We start from the raw sequence: 25,058 nt of genomic DNA, 5'->3' as shown, positions 1-25,058 counted from the left end.
CTGTACCAAATATCAAAGAAGAGATTTCCGAGGAGAGAGAAAGAGAAGAAATTCCTACAGTGCAATTCGCGTCAATCGTGTCGCACTCGAAGCCAGAACTTATTCCGTCGCCAAATCTCTATCGTGCAATACGTGTCGTCTCTGGTGTTCTATTATGAGTTCATTATGAGTATATTATATGTAATGATTCGAAGTGATCCTTATATGGTAACTAGTGATCGAGTATTGCATTTTTGTTATGCTAAAATGCAATGGAACGATTTTCTTTCGCTTTAATATATTTATTTTGAAAACTAGTTTTGTGCTTATTAATTAGTTATACAAATGATTTCTGTGATGTACGAATCTCACACAGTACTGCTGTTGCTCTTAACCCCTTAACCTACGATTTATGTTCGAGAATTTTGGACCGAAAACGTAAACAAGCTATTATATATTATATTATATATTATATTTGGCTCGATCATCGTACTGCGAGCTATGTCTGTAATATTTACGTTTGGTCCGATCATCTACTAGGGGCTATTCCCGTAATATTTACGTTTGATCCGATCATCGTACTACGGGCTATGCCTAATTCTTCTAAAAATTCCTTTCCTTTTGCCCTGTAAACACTTTTTCAAGGTTGGTAAGTCATTTTTAAACGAAGCTGCTTGCAAACACCTTGCGAGCTAAGGACCAATTGTTCTTGTATCGACCGTTATACGTATTATGTATAAGAGAAAGTCATTCAAAATCTTGATCTTATAACATACAGTTACTCTCATTAATATTCATAATATCTACGTGCTGCAGAATTTCATCGAAATCAATAAACGTTGCTATGAGATACAAATAGTTAATCATTTAGATTTACCTGATATTCTATCCGTATTGATATCTAGATTGAGCAGACCAAGAATTTATATTGCAAGAATACAGATACTCTTCAACCAAATTATTTAGCTATCTCCCGCTTGCATTTCCACCAACCCGAAAGAAGAAAGCGCAATAATCAACACCTTTTACCAATTTGTGCAGTAAATTATTCCTTCTTCAATTGTATTTATATATTTCTTGCTACCTTTTATCTCAAGGGAATTCTCCTCGCCTATGCTAATTACTTTCTCATTGTCATAGCGTTCTAGTCGACGTGATTCGTCAGTAATTGCTAAGTTGGCAAGTACACCAGAACTTACCAGTTCTCAAGTATTTTACTCACCATTATTGCCCGTACAACTCGTCCTTGTCGTACATTAACGCTCTCTTCGTCTGATATAGTACATATATCAATCTTTGTCGTAACTAATGCGCTTCTCATCTACAGACAAGCCATGTGCTGCTATTTACTGAAGATAGAAGAAGCTGCAACTTGGAGTATGCGAAAATAGATGGCAACACATGGTTTGTCTGTAGGCAAGGGATGTAATATTGCGCGACAAGAACAGACGATACGAACGATGCTAGACTGAGAAAGCAATAGTGTGTGACAAGGACAAATGTATATTTTCTTTTAGACGACGAATATAGACCTTATGAACGGTTTTAGACAAAAACAGTTTAGACTGCAAATTAATATAAATAAAAAATCCTTAGAAACTCAAGAAGACCACAAGTTTGCGGGAATATTCAATCACTGAATTATACAAGCTCAGTGCAAATATCTGCAAAAATATTAAGTAAATTAAATAAATTATATAAATATTAAATAAATTAAAAACCCTTACTAATAAGTATTACTTATTTCAAAAAGTTTGGAAGTTTATCATTTTAAGAATAGCATAATTAGATGTTTCGAATTTAAATCATCGATTCTTTTGCACGCAATATTATTCGAATCGATAGGTCTGTTTATCGAATCGGCCATATATATGTATATATCAGTTATATTGCGCGCAACTTCGGAACGTGCCACGCATGCACGCTATATGATGTGCGCATACTAAAGTCGAAATACGATCTAACCTAAAACCGAACGTCAAAAGATTTTTGAACGACATGACTGCGTTAACAGTTATAGCGAAATTTTGGCAAGAGTACACAAAAAGTACGCCAAAAAAACTTAAAATAATAGATGCTTATCTACTTTATGTGTTTTTAACGGGTGCCATACAATTCGTATATTGTTGTCTGGTCGGTACGTTCCCTTTCAATAGTTTTCTCAGTGGATTTATTTCCTGCGTTTCCTGCTTCGTTCTTGGAGGTATTATCACTAATCATATTTATATATGTTCAAATTTTTAACTTATTAAGTAGTTGTAATGTTATCAATACTGATGATTATTTCTTTCCTTTTTAATTTGATTGACTTTTTAATAACAGTAATATTAATTCTTTTAATTTTATAAATCTCTTTCTATAGTTATAAATATTGTAAGTTATTAAATATCGAAGAAACAATTGTATAGTTTCAATATCATAATCCATTTATTATATCATTTGTTAAATTTTAAGCTGTTATCATATAAAGCATATTGTTAAATTACTTTTTCAATTATCTTAATATTAGTAGTTAGCTAAGCAAGTAAGAACTGCAATTTTATTTAAAAAATATTATAGATTAATTTATCATTTCTTTCTTTGATTATATTCTGCATGTGATGAATATTCATTTTTACTGCATAACTGTATATTTTATCTTTTCTATAATGGGAAGTACAGCGCGTAACACATAAATATTTGTTATATTTTATTAGTATCTTGTCCGATAGGACTCAGTGAGTAATAGAAGTTATTTTGTATATTAATGAAATTTTTAGTACGATATTTAACAAATCATGATTTGCTATGTAATTTTTTTTGTTTTATTTATTACATTCCTCTTTATAAGTTTTATAAATTCTTATATTAGAAAGATATGCAATATAAATTATTAGTAAAATAAATATGAAGTTAGTATATAGGTATTTTTTTTCAATAAAGCATAGTAAATGTATTAAGTTTAATCTATTAAATCATACAAGTAATTATGTTGACAATCATTAATGGATATGTTTTAATTATTTCTTCTTCCATGTATTTCAGTTTGCTTACGGTTACAAGTGAATCCCCAGAATAAAAGTCAATTTCATGGAATAAGTCCAGAGAGAGGATTTGCAGATTTTATTTTTGCACATGTAATTCTACATATTGTTGTTATGAATTTCATTGGTTGAAAATGAAAAATGAGATTTTACTTGTAAAATTTTGTAATAAACTACTAAAAGCATTATTATATTCGAATCTATTATTAAAAATACCTTATTTCAAAAATGGTAGGGTAACGAAATTAAAATTCATTTATATAAATCGTAAATTTTTGCAATAAATAATAAAACTTTTTTCTTTGCTTCAAATATAACCTTTTTTACTGGTATACATAAATAAAAGATGTTTACAACTGATAAAATTAATCAAATACAGAATATTCATTTTTAAATAAAATAATAGTGTTTCATATTAAAAAACATACAATATATTCTTTTGTACTTAATAAAACTAAAATTAATAATAGAAATAACAATAACCATTTATTATTAAAAATATTAGGTGATTTTATCCTGTATTCGAATAAGAAAGAAATATATGGAAAAAAGAAAGATATTACCTTCGACAATACATTCTAATTATTATCAGTCCTCTAATCCACCGATGAGTATATAATTCACAACCAGTCGATGTCGATTAGATCAAAATCTTTTCTTCTACTCTTAAGAACAACGACTTTCTTACGAATAGAAAAATAAGATTTCAAAGAAAATCTTCAAAATTGTTAAAAAATATCTTCCTTTAACCGTTTTAGTGCCAGGGGTTTTTAAGAATCCGTGTCGGATTGTGCCTTGCAGCGCGATAGCGCTTCATTCATTTATTTACGAGAAATACCGATCAACGCGATCGCGCTGCTCTTATTTTTCGTCGAAATATGTCGCTCGGTGCGCTCGCGCTTCATTTCTCATCAGTCATATCAGAAACGTTATACTAAACACTCAAAAGTTTGCGAAATATTCGTGTTTTACGTTTTGTTTGCGTGATAACACTGTATAATACAGGATTTGGTTTTTCAGTTCAAGCAGTAATTTATACATTAGTTTTTTTTAATTAACACGTTTGTCGCCGCGTCATCCACATATGGGTGACGGGTATACTTCTGTTACCGATATAAAACGATCAGATTTAATTTGTGTGCAGTGCAAAAATGGACTTCATCCATTATGTCTTTATAAACATGTCTGTTTTAAAAATAATGAATGTCATGATCCTGTAAAACCATGAATATAATTTTAATGTCTTTGTGTGTTTACACTTTTGTGTTTTCATTTAATATATATTGTTTATTTTTTTCATTTATCATAGTAAAAGCATAAGAAGACATAAAGAAACAAGGGCAATGGGTGAACTAAATAAAAGACTTACTTTTAAAGATGACAATGAACATTAGTAATCTAGTTTTATATCTATTATAAATAAAATATTATATTATGTTTTCTTATATTTTCAAAAATGTTGGCAACATATTTATACTATGCAGAAGTATATGTAAATAAAAGTAAATTCAATAAAAACAGCTTATTTATGCAGGTAGTTTACGATTATTTGAAAAAAAAAGTAATTACGAGAGGAAACTTATATGACTCGCGACGAGCTACATTCGGAACCGTGCCTGTTGCGAATTGACGACCGTGACCAACATCGCGACACAGTTCACCACAGTACGTGAACAATGCGATCGCGCTGCGTGGCGCTAAAACGGTTAAGAAAAATGAAAAAATATAAGCAATGTTTTCTTTTAAGATAAAAAATATTAAATTCAATGAAAAGAATTACTTGTTTATAAGATATTAAATTTCCTATATATGTATAAGGACTTTCTTTTTTCTGTATAACATAGAAGCTCTTGAAAAAATTTTTGATGGGTTAACAAAAAAGAAGAAATACGAAATGAAAGATTAAGATCTCAGGAAAGTTTCATTTCTTAATTATTACTTTAATAAATAAAGAATTAAAAATAATTAAGCGAGTAATACTTTTAAGTTAATTCTTATTATTGCTAAAGAATTAAATGGTTAATACTTTAAGTTAATTGTCCTTACCTCTTCTTAAGAATAAAAAACGTATTCTTAAGGAAACTGTCCTTCTCAAGTAAGGAGTCTAGAATTTTGAAGGAAACTATTCCTAAAGATCGGGATTTTAATATGACAAAAATCAAAGAAAGCGAATACAATATTTATGAGTGCACAGACTATGGAAAAAAGGAAAAGTGAATAAAAAAAGAGAACTGGTGCCTAAAAAATTGTTCTCATTGTAGGAGCAATAATAATTAAGATCATTCAAAAATGCTTAGGAACAAACCAAAGAGTAAAGAACATAGTCTACAAAAAAAAAAAAAAAGAAAATAAGAACTGCATGTAAGCAAACACAAAAAGGAGGCGAGGAAAAAGTAAGTGGACGTCGGTGGACGTGTACTCAAGGAAATCAGTCGTTATACTCTTCTTCGAAGAAGATAATCGCTACGAAGCACGAAAAATCAAGAACTTTTTATCAGCATATATCTCTCTGTTTTCCCTGTTTTAAGAGGTGGCATTAGAAACACTTTCGTCAGCTCCATGCTTTTCTCGGCACTTCTCGAGATATTTCTCCTTAGCAGTGAGTCTCAGCAGTTCTTTGCGACGCTGCAGGATTTGTTCTCGTTCGGACGATGATTTGGAAAACCGTCCTCCTAGGCTGGAAGGTTCTTCACCGCTGTAATTATTCATTAAGAATATTTTCAGATTAATCAAATTATATTACAATGAATAACTTGAAAATAAAACACATTTAACAAATTTAAAAATATTATTTGGAACATAAAATTATCTGTTTTGAATATATCTTACATTTTCTTTATGGATTTTGTTTTAACCCTTTGCGCTCGAAAGAAGACTCTCAGTCGCCACGGCGTTCTATGGTGCAACTCCAGTGGCGAGTGAGAGGCGACAGTCCCTGTTTATGCTAGATTTTTACATCTCCAGTTAATGAGAGTGCAATATTGGTTCGTACATAGGTCCCTTAGATCTTTATGTTCTTTGTTAGGAAATGTAAAGTGTTGGACTTTAAAAGGGAGATAAAATATTTAATTTCAAATCCTTACGTAACTATGATTCTGACAACGTCTCCGATGTTAGTTCGGATTCGACGATCATGGCAAAAGTATTATAGCTTAGAAACCCTAAAAAAAAAAACGGTTTTCGGAAGTGAAATTAGCTCAAATGAAGATGAACTTAATTTTGAACTGTTGAAAAATGAGACCAATTATATTCAAGGATGCATCTTAGTAAATGCTTTATAAATTATCATACAAAAAAATAGAAAAATTAATATTATAAAATCATATTTTCAAAGATGTAAATATAGATAAATTATTAGAATATAATGTTTTTGTGAGTTAATTTGTATATAAAATCATTTTATGCTATCTGTAAGACACGCGTCATATATACGCTAAATCATCTGGATTTGCTGCTACGCCTGACGAAAAAAATCCTCGAACGCAAAAGGTTAAAATATATGTCTGAAATAAATGATGAAAATGAAGGAAGTACCTATCAGCAAGAGGAATATCAAATCTTGGATCTGAAGGTAGCGGCATCGAAGGGGTATTCAAAGAAACACTAGTTTCTGTGGTACTGGTATGGATTTGAAGGACGGATTCCAATTGCGGTTCTTCGATTATATGATGAGGAGACATCAAGACTCCATCCAGAATATTTGCTACGGTCCATTCGATTGATCTCGTCCCTCTGAGGTCTTCTACGATTAGATTGCGGGGGAATTGTGGAAACAGTTGCTGCACCTGTTTTAATAAATAATACAAAATTAATATTAGTATGAATGACACAGAAATCAAGTAAACATCTCTTTTTCCATTTGATTAATAAAAATGTGTGAATAAAATGAAAGTAAACTATATTTAAAATTATAATGTGATGTTAAATAAGTTCAATATGTAGCAGTCCTTGTATGTAAATGAACACAGAATGAACCCAGTTTGAACCAGTTAACAGTAATAGAGTACCATTCAGAGTTCAGTGAGTGAAATTCCAGTATTTTTTCTACTATGTATTTGTCATTAGGTTCTAATAAAATAATTACTACTGAACCATTGAAGTTCTCCCAAAATTATAATGTATTAGTTTTCAATAATTAAAAATGTACGATTAACGCACCTGTCTAATCATAGTATCCATTTGCGAGTTGTTATGTGTAATAGTAGAAATATTTCCACGTAGTCTATTGTGGGAAACTTCAACGGAGAAGCTTGGTAACCAGGACACATATCTTGAGCCATCGAAATGAAAGAAATGATTCTCATTTCGTCTAGCTGGCGTTTGTAGTTCAGTTGATAATTCTTGTGTGTTTACAAGGTGGCTAGGTTGCATGTTTAAGGCAAGCCTACAAGTTGGGCAGGAAGTATCCTGTTCCAACCAAGACTGTAAACAGGAATTGTGGAAAAGATGAGCACAAGGTAGCTTCCTAGCTGTTTCCATTTTCTCCCAGCAAATGGCGCAGTTGTCTGAGTTCTCTGCTAACTCTTCCTGACTTGCCATTGGATAGCTAGAAATAAAAATATATAAATTTGTATAAAATTTTGTATAAAAATCCATAGTCTACTGATTACAACTATAAAAAGTGTGTACTTACTTTTGTTCCATATGATTTAATACAGCAAGATAGTTCCTGTGCTTTGTGATCTTGCGTTGTATCTCATAGAAAAGATACCTAAGTTGCATACAGATTACAAGGGATGCCATGCTTAGGAATATGTTACTCCAAAGTAGCATGTGGACATGGTGGAGAAAATCTACAGCTAGCACTATTAATTCTGCTGTTAGATCTGTGTAGTAAGTTAGAGGACCTCTTTTGTCCCAAGAACGTTGCGAAGAGGTTCCAGCCCCTCGAGTATCATACAGATGAATTATGTAACGCACCATTACATGAATTGTTCTGACACCTAGTAAAATGCACTGTTAACAAGCAAATACATTATTAGAATTACATGGCTATAATAACTTCTATTCTGTTAGTGGAAAAGAATGAAAGTTACTAAAAAAAATTGAAGTATTCGAAGTTGTCACGAGTACTGTGATAAATGAAGAATTGTTTACTTTCACACAAGGGTTTACATTACCTCAGCTGCAGTGAAGACAAAGGTATTGAATGAAACGAAGAAGAACGCTGCAGCTGTGCATAGGAGTAACATGAAGGAGGATAATGCAAGAATAGTCGCGAGAAGTCCAAGGAGTTTCGCATGACTCCAACCTGGTGTTGTAGGCGAAAACGATAACTAGAAAATAATAATTAAAAGTTCTGTAATGTTTTCCATTATCTATGTATGTAAAATAATAAATTTTTTAATAATAATTAACATTAAATTTATAACTTATATTAAAATAGATTATTACTAATATTAATTCTTATTTTTATAATGCTTATCAATTAAATTAGGTCATGGACAGTAATTTGTAAAAATGGTTTGTTTAAAAAAAGCAAATATTTTTTTATTATTCATTAGAATGATTCTTATTTTTATGTAAATATTTGACTAATATGAAATTTTACCGTTTATATAATGACAATATTTATGCGGAATATTATGTAACTTAACTAGAGAATTTGATTAAAGCAGTACTATTCTATAGTTAAAGATTATATAGATTCAAATAGAACAATCCATGTAATCTATATACTGGAATACGTCTAACTCTACTGTATCTAACTTCAGACGTATATTATTTAAATTAAGAGATTTGTGGAAATTAACGTGTACATTGAAAAAATGTTGTGGAACATGTACTTTTTGCTCAATTATGTGATTAAATGCAAACAGAAATATTATACATTGCAATCTAATGATAATTGTAACAAAATTATTATAAAAAATATCTAATATCTTCAGTCGAATACTAATTTATTGACTTAACTTTAACTTACTGAATTGTACTTATTATTAACTATAATTATTAATTAGTTAAATATATCATTAATAAATCTGAGAAATATCTTTATTTACGTATCAAAGTTTAACTAAGAAAATATTGGAGTAATATGCTTTAAAGAATAAAAAAATGGCACGCATGAAACAGATCAAGGAAAATTGAATGTCGTCTAGCTGTGGAGAGGTATAACCTGGTTACCTCTATTCGATTATACTAACGGGATTCACGCGAATTCATTGCATAACGGAGCCAAGATTCTTTGTCTTTATACTAAAGATTCAGACCACTCTGCGCGCCAAGATATCTGTTTTTTTTAAATCTTTCAGTACTATTACCGAACAAATTTTCAGAATTTTGGCAAAAATACGAAGAATGAATTTTAAATACCGATAACATACATTATATTCATTTACTGTAGTTTTTTAACATTTACAACCTTGTCATTTTCCTGAAGTAAAAAAACTGTAAAATATAAATGGGCGACCATATATACAGCGTGGACCAGTTAAATGGGGTCATTTAAATATCTGCGTTATTTGTTGTTGCATGAAAAACTTTTCAGGAAAAAGTTGCACCGTTTCAAGGAGCACGTATAATATTGAAAATAGCTTTTCCTAATGATCCTTTTTTTTACGAGGTGTCAAGATCACTAGTATTTATTTGTTGATAATCCTATATTTATTTTTAGATATTCTTGTAGAACGTGAAAAAATAAATTCAACTACCAATAGAACCATACCATTTCTATCGTTTAGTTTTAAAATATTTCCGTCTAAATGTATACAAATTTCATGTGGTATCTCGGGTTACGCGATACCGTGACTTTTCACGTTCATATGTAGGCATAAATATTAGTTTGGCTTGATGTTTCTTTGGTAAAGCCTTTTCTTGTAAAGATTGATGCCTTTCACCATATATCAGTACAATATCTACTTCTTCCTATAGTATGTAACGCATTCCGTTAAATTCAACAGTCCCAATAGAACTAAAGCGATCATCTACTGCCTTATCGCTCGTCATTGGAGATGATATTTATGTTTACATACGAACGTGAAGAATCGTTATACTGCGTAATTTGAGATACCGTGTGCATCGAGATATCACGCAAGATTTCAATACACACAGACGCTAATATCTCAAAACTAAACGATCGAAATGCCATAGTTCTATAGGTCAGCGAATTTGATTTTTCACGCTCTACGAAAATATCCAAAAATAAATGAAGGATTTTCAATAACAAAAAAAAAAAAATAAAAATACTAATAACCTTGAGATTTCGCAAAAAAGAAGAAGATCACTGAAACAAAATTATTTCCAATATTCCACGTGCTCGTTCGAACAGTGCAACTTTCTTCTGGGTAGATTTTTTTACACGACAATAAATAATACAGTATTCATGCATAATGCGATCTGTGCTCTAAAAAAAAGTATGGGAGTTGGTGAGAGTTGGAAATACGTAAGCCAAGTCCTTCCAGACTGTAAAGTCAAAAAATAAACAGAATATATATATATATATACACATATATGCTTATATAGGGTGTCTGGTAAATGGCAGTACAATCGGTCACTGAAATTCACTATGAATTGAGACTTGATCGAGTATATGTGTACCGAAAAGATTTTTGTACTTGATGTGCTCAGAAACTGAGCCTTAAACGAAAAAATCTTATCCTTTCTTTTCAACTTACTTTTTAATGTAGAATCATTCCCTGGCCGGTTGTACTAATATATACCCTGTATAAAAGGACGCCTCAGGGTACCCAGGAAATGGAACGAAATAAAAGACTGGAAAGTTCGTTGGGTAATATAAGGGCCAATGACCTCTGAAGCGACTTCTTGAAGGGATACTGCCTGTGATGCCAAGGGCACATAGCAACCCATCCTCAGCAGAAAATAGAATACATACATACATATATACGTATGTATATAAACGTATAGAGTATCTTTATTACATGTGCGTTCAACGTGGAAGAAAGATACTGAGGATTTTTGTAGAAGTACATATATATATACAGGGTGGTTGGTAATTGGTGATACAAGCGAAAAGGGGGAGATTCTACGCGAAAAAAGAGGTCGAAAATATAGAATAAAAATTTTTCTTTTTAATTCTTCCATCGAGACAACGATCTACAGTGAGATCCGTTATAACGAGACGCGATAAAGTGCACGCGTACCGAGCGAAAACTCAAGTCGATTTTCTCGAAAACAAAGCCTCGAACGAAAAATTGTTATTCTATATTTTCGACTTCTTTTCCCGCGTAGAATCACCCCCTTTCCACTTGTACCACCAGTTACCAACCACTCTGTATATATATATACACCTATTCCTTTATATTCCTTTCGATAATTGGCCAGATAATCGCCACTGTAATTTCAAGATCATTGCTGGCCATTTGTTTGACTCGTCGAACGTGTAACTTCTCACGTCACTAGTTAAACCAAATAAACAAGTGAGATTGATTCATCGCGGAAATACACGCGAAAGATATAGACAGAAAGATACGACGTAGCATATGCGCCTACCAGAGAGACAACACAATACAGATCTGTCGAGAAATCTCGCAAGATGTCGTTTTGGGGCACGTGCCAACTTTAACGACGCGTGCGTTCCGAATTCACGTCGCTGTTTAAAATGTACTAAGATATTCAGCAATCTCTCTGAGTTTACTACGATATTTACTGTACGATATGGCTTTATCAAAGTCTTTCGAACAAACAAAATTTAAGAAGTTGGAATTCGATGGTAATGCCAAGTCTCAGAATTATCTCTTTCATGACATTGTGATCTTTTTTCCTATGTTATAAGTTGTTTTCAAAAGTTTGGAGTACTTTTTAGACGAAGCAAATTTTCTTGTATATTTTCCTGCGAAATAAGAATATCATAAGCGTCATATCTTAACGTAATTGATTACAGTGTCAATGCTAATGATATAAATAATGGTAATATCATAAATGGAATATTTATATACTTTAACTTATTTTAAAATCCTAATATGCTCTAAGCTTTAGCTTCGAACTTTAAATAGAGGTATACTGAAAACAAATATTCTATCAATATCTTTTCCCAATAACAATATACCTAAGGATTGATTTAGAGGAATTGAAAATACTTGCTGCCTTAAGAAAAATTTAGAGCATCCTGGGAAGTGTTTAATGAAATTTGGATCACGGACAGGGTCGGCTCAGCAGTTGTCAGCAGACAGTATGTCACTTACGTATTCGAATCGATCCTTGCATAGTTGACTGAGGAGACTTAGGAAGCCAAGCGCGGTGAACCAAGCCCACCACAGTAGCACCTCGTCCATGTACTGCACATTCAGCACGCCGAATACGAAGATAAATTTGTAGAACACGAAGTTCCAAAACTTGTCCTTTAGGTGTTGCCTTTCGGAGACTCGCAGCTCGGCGAATACGAGCTTTTGAATTGTTTTACCCAGCAGAATTAGCACGCAGTACGCCATGTTGATTAAGGTCTATAGAAAATAACAACAAAGAATATTTTAAGCCTAAAGATTACCACAATAGAAACAGGTATATCATCGATATTAAAATTATAAATTAAATTATATTATATATATATAAATAATTATATAAAATAAATATTATATACAGGGTGGTTGGTAACTGGTGGTACAAACGGAAAGGGGGGTGATTCTACGCGAAAAAAGAAGTCGAAAACATAGAATACAAATTTTTCCTTCGAGGCTTTGTTTTCGAGAAAATCGACTTTGAATTTTCGTTCGGTACGCGCGCACTTTATCGCGTCTCGTTATAACGGATCTCACTGTAGATCGTTGTCTCGATGGAAAAATTAAAATTAAAATTTTTATTCTATATTTTCGACCTCTTTTTTCGCGTAGAATCACCCCCTTTCCGCTTGCACCGCCAATTACCAACCACCCTGTATATAAATGAAAATATTAGAATATCGTAATTAGCAAACTGCGGACTGTTATTAATTAAATTAAATTATACAAAACGCGTATCGTTGCAGTGCGAACATTTTGTCGAGATTATCTGATAGAGGAACGCGTGGATGAATGTGTAATAAAAATATATTTAAGTAAGTATAAATAGAAGAATAGGTACAAGTGTAAGTACAGTGTAAATTAAATCCAGAGAAGCCATCGGGCTATGGGTATTTTTATAATTACGAAAATTCACCTGTCCATATCCCGCTGCATCGTTTGTGCAAAGCATATTGCTAAAAAGGCTACGAGGCTGAGGAACCCTTCAAATTGATTTACTATTAGACAATACTTAATTGGTAAAGCTAAACAATAAAGAAGATGTAGAATTTTTTGCTAGAAGTGAGAATTAGTTCAACGCTTTTACTACTGCCTCAAAGTGCGATATAATGCGATAGACAGTTGGGAAAGAGAAACAAGATACCACAGGGGCGTAGATTTGTAGAGAAATGCGTATTTACTCGAGGAAGTCCTCTACTGCGGATTGATATTATTAGAAACGATGTTTTCAGTTATGAAAGTCACTAGGTGTGGACACTGGAATTCCCTGATTTGGCATTTATTCGAGGTGGAGAAAGTAATTGGCGAGTGCACGTTACAAAGAAGGAGAAACTCCAACTTCTACGTATCGGTCACATCAAGGTAGCCGACAGTCCTTGAGGTGACCACGTGAGACGCTCGAGTGTCCGATAAACAGTTTGTGAATGTAATGATAAATGTGTGATAAAAGTGATTAGCTTTAAGAAAAGGAAAAAAATACGCTAATTAAAAAAATGTCCATATCGTTTGAACTATGTCCATATCGTTTGAACTATTTCCAAAGACTTGATGACTTTAGAATCTTATTGTTGCGCTGTAACAAGCATAGTATAAAAGAAATATATCAATATCCAGATTATAGTACTTTCTGTAAAACATGATAGATAAAGCAATGTTGGAGGAAGCAGTTTTTCAATTACAGTTTCAGAAATAGGAATCTCAATAAAGATCCGCGGTCTAATAATTAGTAATGGGATTAAGTTCAACGTGTAAGTACTTATAAATTTGACTGGAATCGTGCAAATACTCTTTATAGTCACTGTGTATAGAAAATACTAAAAAGAAAACGCCCCTCTGACTTCGCTAAAGAAATAAAATAGACAAACTCGAAAATAGTATTCCGGTGAGGGTAGCTATCCACATGTTATTTAACAATAAAGTTAGACAAAATTTACCGAACGTCCAGCTGGACAAATTATAAAGTACAAATTAAATAAATAACTAAAAAAAAAAAAAAAAACTGTGTATATGACAGGAAAATAATCAAGAAGAGTGGATAATTTCTACAATGCTATGAAACATTTCTGTGTCTTTACCAGGCAAGGCAAATTAGAAAGAGATTCATTTGCAGTTGGGTCACATGTGACTGTCACATGTGTAATTCCCAAGGTTACAAAAAAGCACAGGGAAAGATTCTTAAAACTGAAGAAAAAGAACAAAAATTGGGAACGTTAGAGAAAGCCGTATAATGAAACTTGAAGCAAATACGGAATAAATATCTTTGGAAAAATTACTGCGTTCTTTGGCTTTTCTACTGCTTAAAAAATCTCTTTCTCTGGCTCTAGAAGGTACCTTAACAAAATCTAATGTATCTCAATCTGACCTAGATCTTAAAAATGTACAATGAAGGTAACATTAAATATACTTTCACGTAGATCTTTGAAACCAAAGCTGAACGTCACTTGTATACATACATATGTACATGAAATCGTGCGGGACATTGACCTTGACATCTTTTCAGATCCTACTAATCAATGATGTCGACTCTAGCGTAAATATTTACTGAAATTTTTTACACTCGCAAATTTAAACAGTCTTTTTTTTCCACTTTGTTTATTTATCGGTGGTCTTGATGGTATCAGGAGAATTCTTTCCCTTTGGCAAAGAAGATAGGAAGTAAGAAGCAACGTCAAGTCGTATAACAACAACGTTGCTGTCTGCCAAACAGACTTGAAAGGACAGATAATTTTAGTTTCAACCGAAGCATCGGTTATTTCAATCTTTAAATTTAATTCGAGAACGTGGAACAATTTATTAGCCTGAAACGATTACTTTATAGAGAATTAAGATCGTAGAATGATTTCACATAGATTTGACATTGTAGGGAAGTCTATTATACTTTTAATATCGAGAATTAGTTGTATTATTAGTTGTACATTTTTTTGAAACATTAAAAATCGTTTTTGGTCTCTATAGTGGAAACAACATCGAAGTATAACCGTAACAGGGTTAGCAGTTTAGTGATTGGTAATGAATGGCCTGGCAGATTCAAACTTTAAAGAAACAACATTTCATATGTACCGATCTAATAATAAAAATATATCCGATTCGCTATAAAATTTCAACGCTTCGTATTCTTCATTCACTTTTAACTTATTACAATTATATTTGGTAAGCATCCGTCCGAGTTAGATTTACATACTAATTTATAAGTCGAAATTGATTATTCTATACGTGTAAAGGCCACGCGTATGCCATATGTACTGTACGCTAATATTATTTATTTATTTATCATTGCTTAGTCCGTGCCTTTCGGCTTTGGACGAACTTTCGGTTTTACACCTCTTATGGTATACCTATTTCGCTACTTATATATCTACTCCGCTCTATTATATCGCACTTTACTGTACGGTAATATTGATTGCGTCCAGTTTTGTCCGTGTTGCATAAACTACAATTATTATGCTGACATTTTTCTATCTGCGGGTGCATTTTCTTTCGCGTTTCTCATATATCAACGTCAAAGAAAAAATAACAGAAGAACGAAAAAAAAAAGAGTGAGCAATAATTTCTTAATCCTGACATTGATTATCCTTGTAGATCTCAATATCATTTATGCCCAGTCATCGTGTGGACGCGCTTTTTTCCTAATTATTGGCTTCCTTAAGTCTTTAGGGACTAACATTATCTGTACATTTTGCATTGATTTACAATATTTCCGGGGGAAAAAACTATTGGAATATACATAAGATGATTTATAAATGTGAGGTAAATTGCGATTTATTCCTCTTAAGACACGGCGAATATTTGAAATCATTAAGTACATCTATCATAATTTTACATTCGTCCAAAAATTTGTAAAAGAACAGCTATTCGTACGTATTACAAAAAGAATTATTTTGTTTTTGGAAGCTTGAAACAGTTAAAAAATTATATACAGATGCAAACGGTCCAGCTTACTCACCGAGAGTTTACGTAAGCCATATTTAAAAAATAAAACGTGTTTTTCTCAAAGCACACGGTTTCTAGTATAATAACATAAAAACAGGTGGAATTACGCGGAGTTATTTTTCGCATTTGCTACTACGCGCTTAAAACGATGGCGGCGACTTCGTTTGCGAAAATATCTAAGCATAGTTATATATCTATATATGTTAAATATATGAAGTCATAGATGACAGAATAATTGCGTTCGCTTGTAACTTTTACCCACGTCGACGAACGAGAAACGCGTGTTTAATAAAGTATTTGAAAGGTTAATGACACCTAAAAAATTTCACGTTCCTTTGTAGGTCGGAACCCTACATCAGAAACATTAAATTTCTTGACGTTACACAGTAGACGTGATCGTACTTTCTATTTTTCTTTTACAAATTTTTTTCTAATTTTGGAAGAAAATAATATTACAGTATCGGTTATCAGAATTATTGGAAACATTTTAGTCGAACTTTTTATCGGAAACATTAATTATCTGTCTCGTTAAAAGATAAATGAAAAATTTGTCAAAAGAATATGGTTATACAGAGTACGATAAAGAATTTAGAACTCTTTAAACTTCTTTTATTGTTACTTTTTAGAATTTGAAGTGCATCTCCGAACTTTTCTCCGTGCCTTAAGTATCATTAAAAAAACTGTGTCAAGATATATTATTAGAAGTCGATATTGCTTGTTGAGTGTTCAAGGGTTATTGGTTCTCCTTGCATCTTCAGATTGACAAACTCAATTTATGTCGTGTTAGGCGAATTTTTCCGGAGGTATACATTTTATCACTGAAATAAGTAAATCAATCAAGTTATAATCTGTATGTTAATTATAAATTTATTATAAATCTATATAATAATTCCATGATTATCGTCTGTTTTACTTTATTTTTCGCTAGAAAACTTATATAGTGGCGTATACGTGCTATAGAGTGCTTTCGTAACCTGACACTGTGTGACAGAGAGCGAGAAAGGATACGTTTCGAGAAACTGAAAACGGGACTAGTTGTATGTCTGTGGTGAGACAGATCGTTTACTTACTCAGAAACGGCGCATTTATCATGGCAGTAACACCAGGAGAAAGGAGAAAGTTCGCTAGTTATGGAATAGTCGATATAAACTGTCCCTGAGGGGACACGTACTCATTGGCCACGTGTTCTGCTACATTTCGTTCAATGCGCGCGATACATATTCACCGGATGTTATTGGCTTCTAAAATGGACGCACTGCTTCATTACTTTCGTAGAAATAAAATGATTAAAAATGGCTATATAAAGTAAAAAAACATCTCTCTTTCGTTTCTTCTTCTTTAAGTGTATTGGATTGTCGGAAAAGTTTTTCTCGTTTTACAAGTAAATAATTGACGCACATTTTTCCTTTTGTATTATTTTACTGAGTTATGTATGACTCATTTTGTAGTAATAGAAGAAAATATAAAACAAAAAATGTCTATTATTTCCTTATAAAAACGAAAGAAACTTTTGGGATAACTTAATGTTTTTAACGTACTACAGGTTTATAACCTTAATATTCTATATATTAAGTCAGTGATTCGAATGATATTAATTGAAAGAGATAAATTCAACGTAATTATGTGTCTATCTAGATAAAAGTGAATATTAATTTTGGAAAAAATTCCGGTATGTTCTCGGTATTTGTAGAAGGAGAACATCTGAAATAAGGGTGGCTCAATTTTTCCCGGCGATATAGTTATCGGTCTAGAAAGTCTAGAAAGGAACGTAGAATCAATTTTTTTATCCCTTGTTAAACTTTCATCGATAGGAATGGTAAAACGGAATTTAGAAACGGAATTCTACTTAGAATTGTAGAAATAATACCGTGACATCTTTTGATTATTGCCAGAGATAAATATTCCTAACCTATCCATTCTATTTATTTCTTATGGTACCGGTCATTTCGTGTATCTTTTCTTTCTTTGTTACGTATTTAACATATTTTTGTATGTTACACGTATTTATGTATTTAACAACATTTCCAATGACATACATTTATATAACATCTTTTTATTATCTTGACTTATGAACGTACGTTATAAAATGTACCGACAACGTTTGGCCGGAAGAGGCTGAGTCATTCCGTATATTAAATGAATACAATTAATATATAGGAAAGAAACTATTCTTTTTTGTTCCCTTTTTTTAAATACTCTTCATACACTATGCAAAAATTATACAAAAGTGTTTGATGTTATCTTAAATCTGTCGTTAACTTCTTAGAACATGTTTAATGGTAGAATTAAACTTTTTCTGATGTAGTAAAAATAATTTTGTATCGCTTGTTGAATTTTTATGTCAATATTTGTCTTGATTATTTTCTAAGACGCAATTTAAGCTCTTGTACGTAATAAGAACATTGGTAAAGCGTAACCTGAACTCAAGAATACTTCCGGATAAGAGCCTTATCTTTCATTTCTCACGTTCATGTTCTAATTATGATAGCGTGAAAGTTTTGCACGTAAATACGCGAATATTACACCGTCTGAACGTAGAAAATTATTTTACCTTGTCGTAACTTTGCGAGTTCCGTGTTACCAAATACAGGCAAATAAATACATAGATGAACACGACTGGATGTTATTTTATAGTAAATAGTTATTTTTTTAACACGTCGAAACGCAAATATCTAAATACATACCAGTTCATAAGTTAAGATCACAGGGGAAATATACATATATGACAAGTACATACATATTTTTTTCATCTTTTGTTACTTAATTTTGGTAAGTGTCTTGATAATTACAAAGGGTAGTTCGTATCGGAATTTGCGCAAATTTTTATTCGGATAACGTGAAAATAAGGGATAAAATCACGGTTTTACTATCTGCAAAAACAAAAAGCCTAAGACCAGCCATTTTGACTGGTAGTTCTAATACTAATACTATGATAATAATGAAGTCCACTTCTCCCAGGAACCCCAACCTAACCCCAACCTAACCCCAAATTCGTGCGAATGAATCGTCGTGTACCACTTACCCAGATGCAGATAGGCTCGTCGAGCATGCACTCGAGCAACTCCTTCAAATACATTGCGGAATCCCTCGGATCGAAGTCGATGTTGTTGGCCGAGTCATTTTCAGAGTCCACGTAAGTGTGAGTGATCTTCCATGCCGGGTCTTTGATGATTTGAACGGCATAGTATATCGAACAGGATAACACGCCAAAGCTTATTGCCGTATACAGCCGGAGATTTGGCATTGGAAGCCGGTCCAAGAATTCTATCGGCATCTTAGCAGTTCTTGCGATTTACTGCTTCCTATGAACACATTTACGATCTATATTGATATATTTGATTTTGTCGTAATTAATGGATCTGAAGTTATACCGAAAAAGATTGTTATTACTAAATATTATTATATATATGTATATTGTTAATGGAGATTTCGTACACGCAGCGCATTAATTGGGGAAAATGCTAGATGGAAAATAATTACGCATTAAAATAAAATTACAATATGGTGTCAATATGTTAACTAGTTAATTGTCTTTTACGAGTATACTCGTCATCGCTTACTTTTTGCGACACATTTTAGGTACACACATTTCCAAGAGTTCGAAAAATTTATCAAATGTACAGCTGGACAAACTGTAAAGTATAAATTAAATAGAAAAAGAAAACTATTTCCAACACATCGGCAACAGCTAATTGGTTAAATGATTATCCTGTGAACTATATGCAAAAAAAAATGCGATCAGATCCGAGAGTGTTAACTGCAATTTAAGGTAATATATACAAACTCGTAATTTACTCATGTAGATACCGTATATTAATATGTACATTACGTGTATTACACCAATTTAATATTTTAATGCGGAGCTGTTGCAAAATCGTAAAGACATAAAAACTCGTTTGCTTTAATACTAACCTTACCTGGTCAAATGACCGATTTCAAAATTTCGCTTAAAATTGTATATTCGTTGTTATTTCCTTTGTTCATTTAACTTCATGTAAATTCTTGTATTATATGACTGATTAATTGATGATGATTTTTGTTAATATAAGAATTTACATATAGTTAGACGAATAAAAGAAATAACAATGAATGTACAATTTTAAATTAAATTTTGATATCGCTTATTTGACCGGGTTTGCTAAGTGTTAAAATCGTTATATTTATATTGTAGCAGCGAATGGTTACTTTAATTTAATACGAAAGCTATTGATGCGAGGTTATTTAATTCGAACAATTACATATTCTTCTTTCTGGTTTCATTTCTGAGTAACGATTGGTGATTCACTCCACTGATTCATTGCGCCGATTATGGATGTACATACTTATTTCAAGTCTCTGTATGACGTATGTCATTTTCCTAAGTTGCATGTTATTCAATGAGGTCACGTAAAAGATAAGAGAAATTGTTCGTTTAAATGATAAATATAAATATAATAATGTTAGTTTTGTTGGTATTTTTTCTTATTCGATGTTAATATATTTCCACACAAATTTACCTAACACGCGAGCACTAAGTACAGGCGAGAGGATACGTGACGTGTCTGAAAGAGGCAGCGAGTGCCTTTCTAGCCGGGACGCGTAGCAGGAAAAAAGCGCGAAAGCGATCATTGCTCTCTCAATCTGAGGCGGTGCACTGTTTCAACCGAGCTAATTTTAGCCGAACAAACCTCATATTCTACTTTCATAGGAAAAAAGGAGCATTTAATAATACATTAATATCTAAATTAACGATACTTGACAAACTTTTAAACTCGATTTTCTCGAAAACGAAGCGCCATATGAATAAATTTTATTCTATATTTTCCAGCTGTTTTTTCACGTAGAATCATTCTATCGTCGATTATGTCACAGTTACTACTCCGTACAGTTACGTGGTTGTCGCACATGTTGCTATACACTTCTTCATTATATAATCCGTCAGTTGCAGTCGAGGGATGACTCACTTAAAGTGAGGAACAGTTCGTTCCTTTATGATCTTCGAAAGTTGTTATACAAGTGGAAGCTACGTATATTTAAACGGGTTAAGCGATCTCTGTAATGCAGTAATTTTTACCTTTGTTTCCTCTATGAAAATAATACTCTTTTCGCTGTTATTACCGTGTTGTTTCATGTTCAAAATTGCTACGTGCCGGTCGATGGATAGTGGCGATGCGCGAATATTACAATGTGTGCGCGCCTTTATGAATGGTTAACCTCCGAATTTAGATGCAGTAATGTAGTATACTTTGTTATCAACCGAATTTCCAATGATGCAACGCATGAAATACAAATCATATGCACTTAAATACGTATTAAGAAGATTGCATAAAAATTTGAGAAGTTGCATGTGTACCAACTTAACGATGATGATAAATGGAAGGTCGTCCGCGGGGCATCTCGCGGATAGTTTACAGACTCTCGTTAGAAATCACAAATATTTTTATTAATGAATGACTCTCGGCATGTATTATCGTGCTCTCGATGATTAAAAGTTTAACGGGAAGCAAATAAGTGCGGCGCGGCGTTTCGTATGTTTTTTAATCGGATAATGAAACTGTGTTTTCAAATATATTCTTGCTTCGCGAATATGGCAATTTATCGTTGATTTCCATATTTTATAGACTATAGAATTCGTTCGTCGTTCGAATTAAATATTTCTATATTAAAATTTGAATTATTTTTTAATCGAAGAGTAAAGCCATGTTTTATGTTTTTGCCATTATTATATATGTATATTTGATATTTACGTTCAATAGTATATTTATTTTTGAATTGTTATTATATATTTACTAATACTATTGAATTATTACAGTTGAATGTTAAAATTTTCATTATTAAAGTAGTTACATATAATTCCTAACAAAAATAATGTTGACTTAAATTTGCTTTTAGAGAGATTATGCTTTAAGTGTTTACTGAACATATTTATTAATCATTAATACTTTTCTTTCTTGTTTATACACTAGAAACACATAAATGTATTAATTATTGTTTGCACGTGATAAGATAAGCAGAAAACCTTCTCATGTTAAGAAGTTATATGTGATATGTGTTTAAACTTTGTTCCATAAAAAGTTATTGGATATACTCGTATGTACATATCTTTATATCGCGAACAATATCCTGCTCGATAAATTCGTAGTCTAGAGAACGTTAAATCTAAAAGAGAAATTAAAGTATCCTTGAAATTTCACAACCACGTTACCAACAGAAAAATGTTCACCCACATGAATTTTGTTAACTATTTTACAATATGTTAAAAATTTTGTTAATCAGATATGATTTTCTAGTTATCCATATATTACCTGATTGATTCAGATGAGAAAACATATATTTATTTACATTGTCGACTCCTTGTTTATAAACTTAACCTGCATCAACTTTGGATTCGCTGTACCAATATTTATTAAGAATTTAATAATATTTTTATTTCCTTGTTCATTCATACTTACTTATTCATTAATTTAACCGAGTATTAAATTGAACAAAAATTTTTAATCACAATTTTTCAATTAATGAAATTTTTCAATTTTATCATTTTTGTTTATTAAATTTTTATTATCTAATTCTTTTAGTTATTTTAATTCTATATAATTCATATTTATCTTCTTTTTATTAATTCTTGTACTTAATACTTTCCAATTTCGTGTATTTTTCCATTCACCATTTTAATTGATGAGAAACGCTTATTCCCCGCAATTTTAAAGTAACATATATTCAACTACATTTTAATAATTCGTATACTTAAATTTATCGAATATTAAGTACTTCACCATTCAACCTTTTGCTTTGCTTTCTTTTTCTCATAATGGTTAGTTCTCTTACATCAGTTATCCATCCCAATGGTTCTATTTTTCCAATTGTATGTATTATAAACTAAGTAATTAGGATACAATGTCAATAAATGGATATATTATTATATGTAAATTATAAGTTCGAAATTTTGCTCTATTCAAATTATGTGTAAGCATACTGCATTTGCCATATAAACATAAATCATACCTGGGTTAAAGCAACTAATAAGTAAATAAATAATTCATTATAAAATATTAAGTTACGGATTAAATACAATGAACCATACTCGATATCATGTTCCTATAAAAAGACGCTCTATCGATACAGAACAAGTGGACTCACCTGAGATTGATGATTGAACCACGTTGTCCTTAATCCATCACCGAAATGAAAGAGGGTACTTCCGAAAATGAAGACTCGTGTCGACACTTAACGCATATCTGCACTGAATTTATGAGGAAAATAAAGGTAAGAATACCGCGGAGAAAAGAGAAACCGGAAGGCTACTGAAAGTAAGACTTTCTCGGTCGAAATCATCCACCAGTTAACAGCACACGCGGCTCATCATGGTTTTACATGGTATACGTACGAGAGAAGTCCACGAATTAGTTTTGTTCGAACGTATCTCGTGCTGGCGAACCGCTTGTTTCACTCTCGTTTCTTTAGGAGCAGCTTGAAGATATTATTGCGACACAATACGACACAATGTGTCACGACAACTGCAGTGCTCGAGACCGCTGAGGAGACTTACTGACTGCACAGTCGATAAAGAAGTATCGATTGATATAAGTAACAAAAAGTGGGGGGTTGACTAGGTTAGGTTCGCCACTTGGCCGACCTTATCAATATTGCGCGCGAAAATGTGAATCCTTTCTTAGAGTTATAACTGATGATTTTTTAGTAAGAACATAGTAAAGTATTTTTATAAATTATCAAGTATAATTGATACCTTCGATTTGTTATTAAAAAATACAGAGTAAAATTTTGAATGTTGAATTAAACATTGCATTTTCTATATTGTTAAATATGCTTGAATGTGTCTGTTCTAGATCCCCTAATGTGTTTACAGTATCAACATTTAATTTTTCAGTTATTGAAAAAAACAATGTGTGAGTACAATGACTGTGGATGAAATGTATAATCAATATCACATTTTGGTTACATTTTAACTTAATATTATTTTTTGCTTACTAATGATTTTTTTTATTCTCGGAACTAACGCTGTAACATACACTGTACTTAGAACAGTAATATTAGAAGTATTGCATAAAATATACGGAGCTTAAGAAAGAAATCAGAAATATGTTATTGACTCCAAAAATTTAAAAATATAGGGTTAAAAATAATTACTGGGATCAATATTATGAGTTGCGCAATCACTTATTATATCACATTATTTTCATATAATTTGGATGCAATGTAAATTAATAATAATAATATTTATTTAATTTACATTACAATTCAATTAATTATAATAATATTTTTTGAGATACAAAGCTTTTGTAATTAGAAGTTTAGATTTGGAATTGGTATATAGTATTAGATTTAACTAAAATAAATAAAAATTTAATTTAAAATAATACTGAAATTTAGTTTAGCTTAGTTGATAAAATTCACTGCCCTGTAATTACCAATAATCGATACTACATCTTTGACTGGACAAATACGCCACCTTTTGAACGTTTCAAGAATTCTGTGATCAACACTTTTGAAGCTGCAAAATTTCAAAATATATTCAAATTCAAACACAAAATATCAAAGAATATCATAAATAAAATTGTTACAGATATCCATTTTCATCTTTTATTTTGCAATAGTTGATAAGTAATATTTGGAAAAACGATGATTAATATATTTCTTGAAAATATTACGTTTTGCTAAATTAAATAAATGTTAATACATTTTGTTTCATATTTTATTTTGGATATTGTATATATATGGATACTATTAGGGGCGAATTGGCCATCGAAAGGTTAAGAGATGAACTAAAGATAGAGGGTCATGTTCGTAATCTCCCGCTAAAAATTTAAGTCCTAGTTCGTCCCTGGTTACTAGTTCCTATATATATTAATATGAGTACTAGTCTAAATATGTAACAGGTTATAAACATTTTAGAAATGTTCCAAGCTTACAAAATATTTAATTACTAATCTATTCTGCTACAGACATAAATTAC

At 31.7% G+C, this 25,058-nt stretch overlaps 2 protein-coding genes and 1 long non-coding RNA gene across 5 annotated transcripts; 1 reads left to right on the top strand and 2 right to left on the bottom strand.

Annotated features, from left to right (window-relative positions):
- The first annotated feature begins 1,855 nt into the window (after window positions 1–1,855).
- Window positions 1,856–3,195, top strand: LOC126874216 (dolichyl-diphosphooligosaccharide--protein glycosyltransferase subunit DAD1). The gene is made up of 2 exons (XM_050635984.1): window positions 1,856–2,182; window positions 3,004–3,195. The coding sequence occupies exons 1-2, from the start codon at window positions 1,978–1,980 to the stop codon at window positions 3,132–3,134; spliced, it is 336 nt and encodes a 111-aa protein (XP_050491941.1). The 5' UTR covers window positions 1,856–1,977; the 3' UTR covers window positions 3,135–3,195.
- A 1,019-nt stretch (window positions 3,196–4,214) lies between these two features.
- LOC126874178 (E3 ubiquitin-protein ligase AMFR-like) lies at window positions 4,215–23,645 on the bottom strand. Of its 3 annotated transcripts, XM_050635886.1 has the most exons (9): window positions 23,472–23,645; window positions 23,225–23,327; window positions 19,131–19,410; window positions 12,146–12,403; window positions 8,123–8,278; window positions 7,636–7,958; window positions 7,161–7,548; window positions 6,537–6,787; window positions 4,215–5,697 (listed from the first exon to the last, which is right to left on the bottom strand). In XM_050635886.1, exons 3-9 carry the CDS (start codon window positions 19,380–19,382, stop codon window positions 5,526–5,528), a joined length of 1,800 nt encoding a protein of 599 aa, XP_050491843.1. In that variant the 5' UTR covers window positions 19,383–19,410; window positions 23,225–23,327; window positions 23,472–23,645; the 3' UTR covers window positions 4,215–5,525. The 3 variants fall into 3 exon arrangements, with proteins under 3 accessions (XP_050491843.1, XP_050491842.1, XP_050491844.1); XM_050635885.1 differs by having other exon boundaries at window positions 23,225–23,645; XM_050635887.1 differs by lacking the exons at window positions 23,225–23,327; window positions 23,472–23,645 and adding an exon at window positions 20,605–20,846.
- Window positions 12,968–19,124, bottom strand: LOC126874229 (uncharacterized). The gene is made up of 2 exons (XR_007692695.1): window positions 17,179–19,124; window positions 12,968–16,926 (listed from the first exon to the last, which is right to left on the bottom strand). It is a non-coding gene; the product is annotated as an uncharacterized LOC126874229 (long non-coding RNA).
- Window positions 23,646–25,058: the final 1,413 nt, after the last annotated feature.

Source organism: Bombus huntii, chromosome 16 (genome assembly GCF_024542735.1).
Source record: "Bombus huntii isolate Logan2020A chromosome 16, iyBomHunt1.1, whole genome shotgun sequence".
NCBI lineage: Eukaryota > Metazoa > Arthropoda > Insecta > Hymenoptera > Apidae > Bombus > Bombus huntii.
This window is presented reverse-complemented; position numbering and strand designations above follow the sequence as displayed.

Bases quoted from the DNA above. Each gene is read 5' to 3' on its own strand.
- LOC126874178 (XM_050635885.1), bottom strand. From the start codon at position 19,382: ATGCCGATAGAATTCTTGGACCGGCTTCCAATGCCAAATCTCCGGCTG. The intron at 8,279-12,145 runs GTAAGTGACATA...ATTATTTTCTAG, and splicing joins GCAAGGATCGATTCGAATAC to TTATCGTTTTCGCCTACAAC. The intron at 7,959-8,122 runs GTAATGTAAACC...GCTTGTTAACAG, and splicing joins TTGTCTTCACTGCAGCTGAG to TGCATTTTACTAGGTGTCAG.
- LOC126874216 (XM_050635984.1), top strand. From the start codon at position 1,978: ATGACTGCGTTAACAGTTATAGCGAAATTTTGGCAAGAGTACACAAAA. The intron at 2,183-3,003 runs GTATTATCACTA...CATGTATTTCAG, and splicing joins TTCCTGCTTCGTTCTTGGAG to TTTGCTTACGGTTACAAGTG.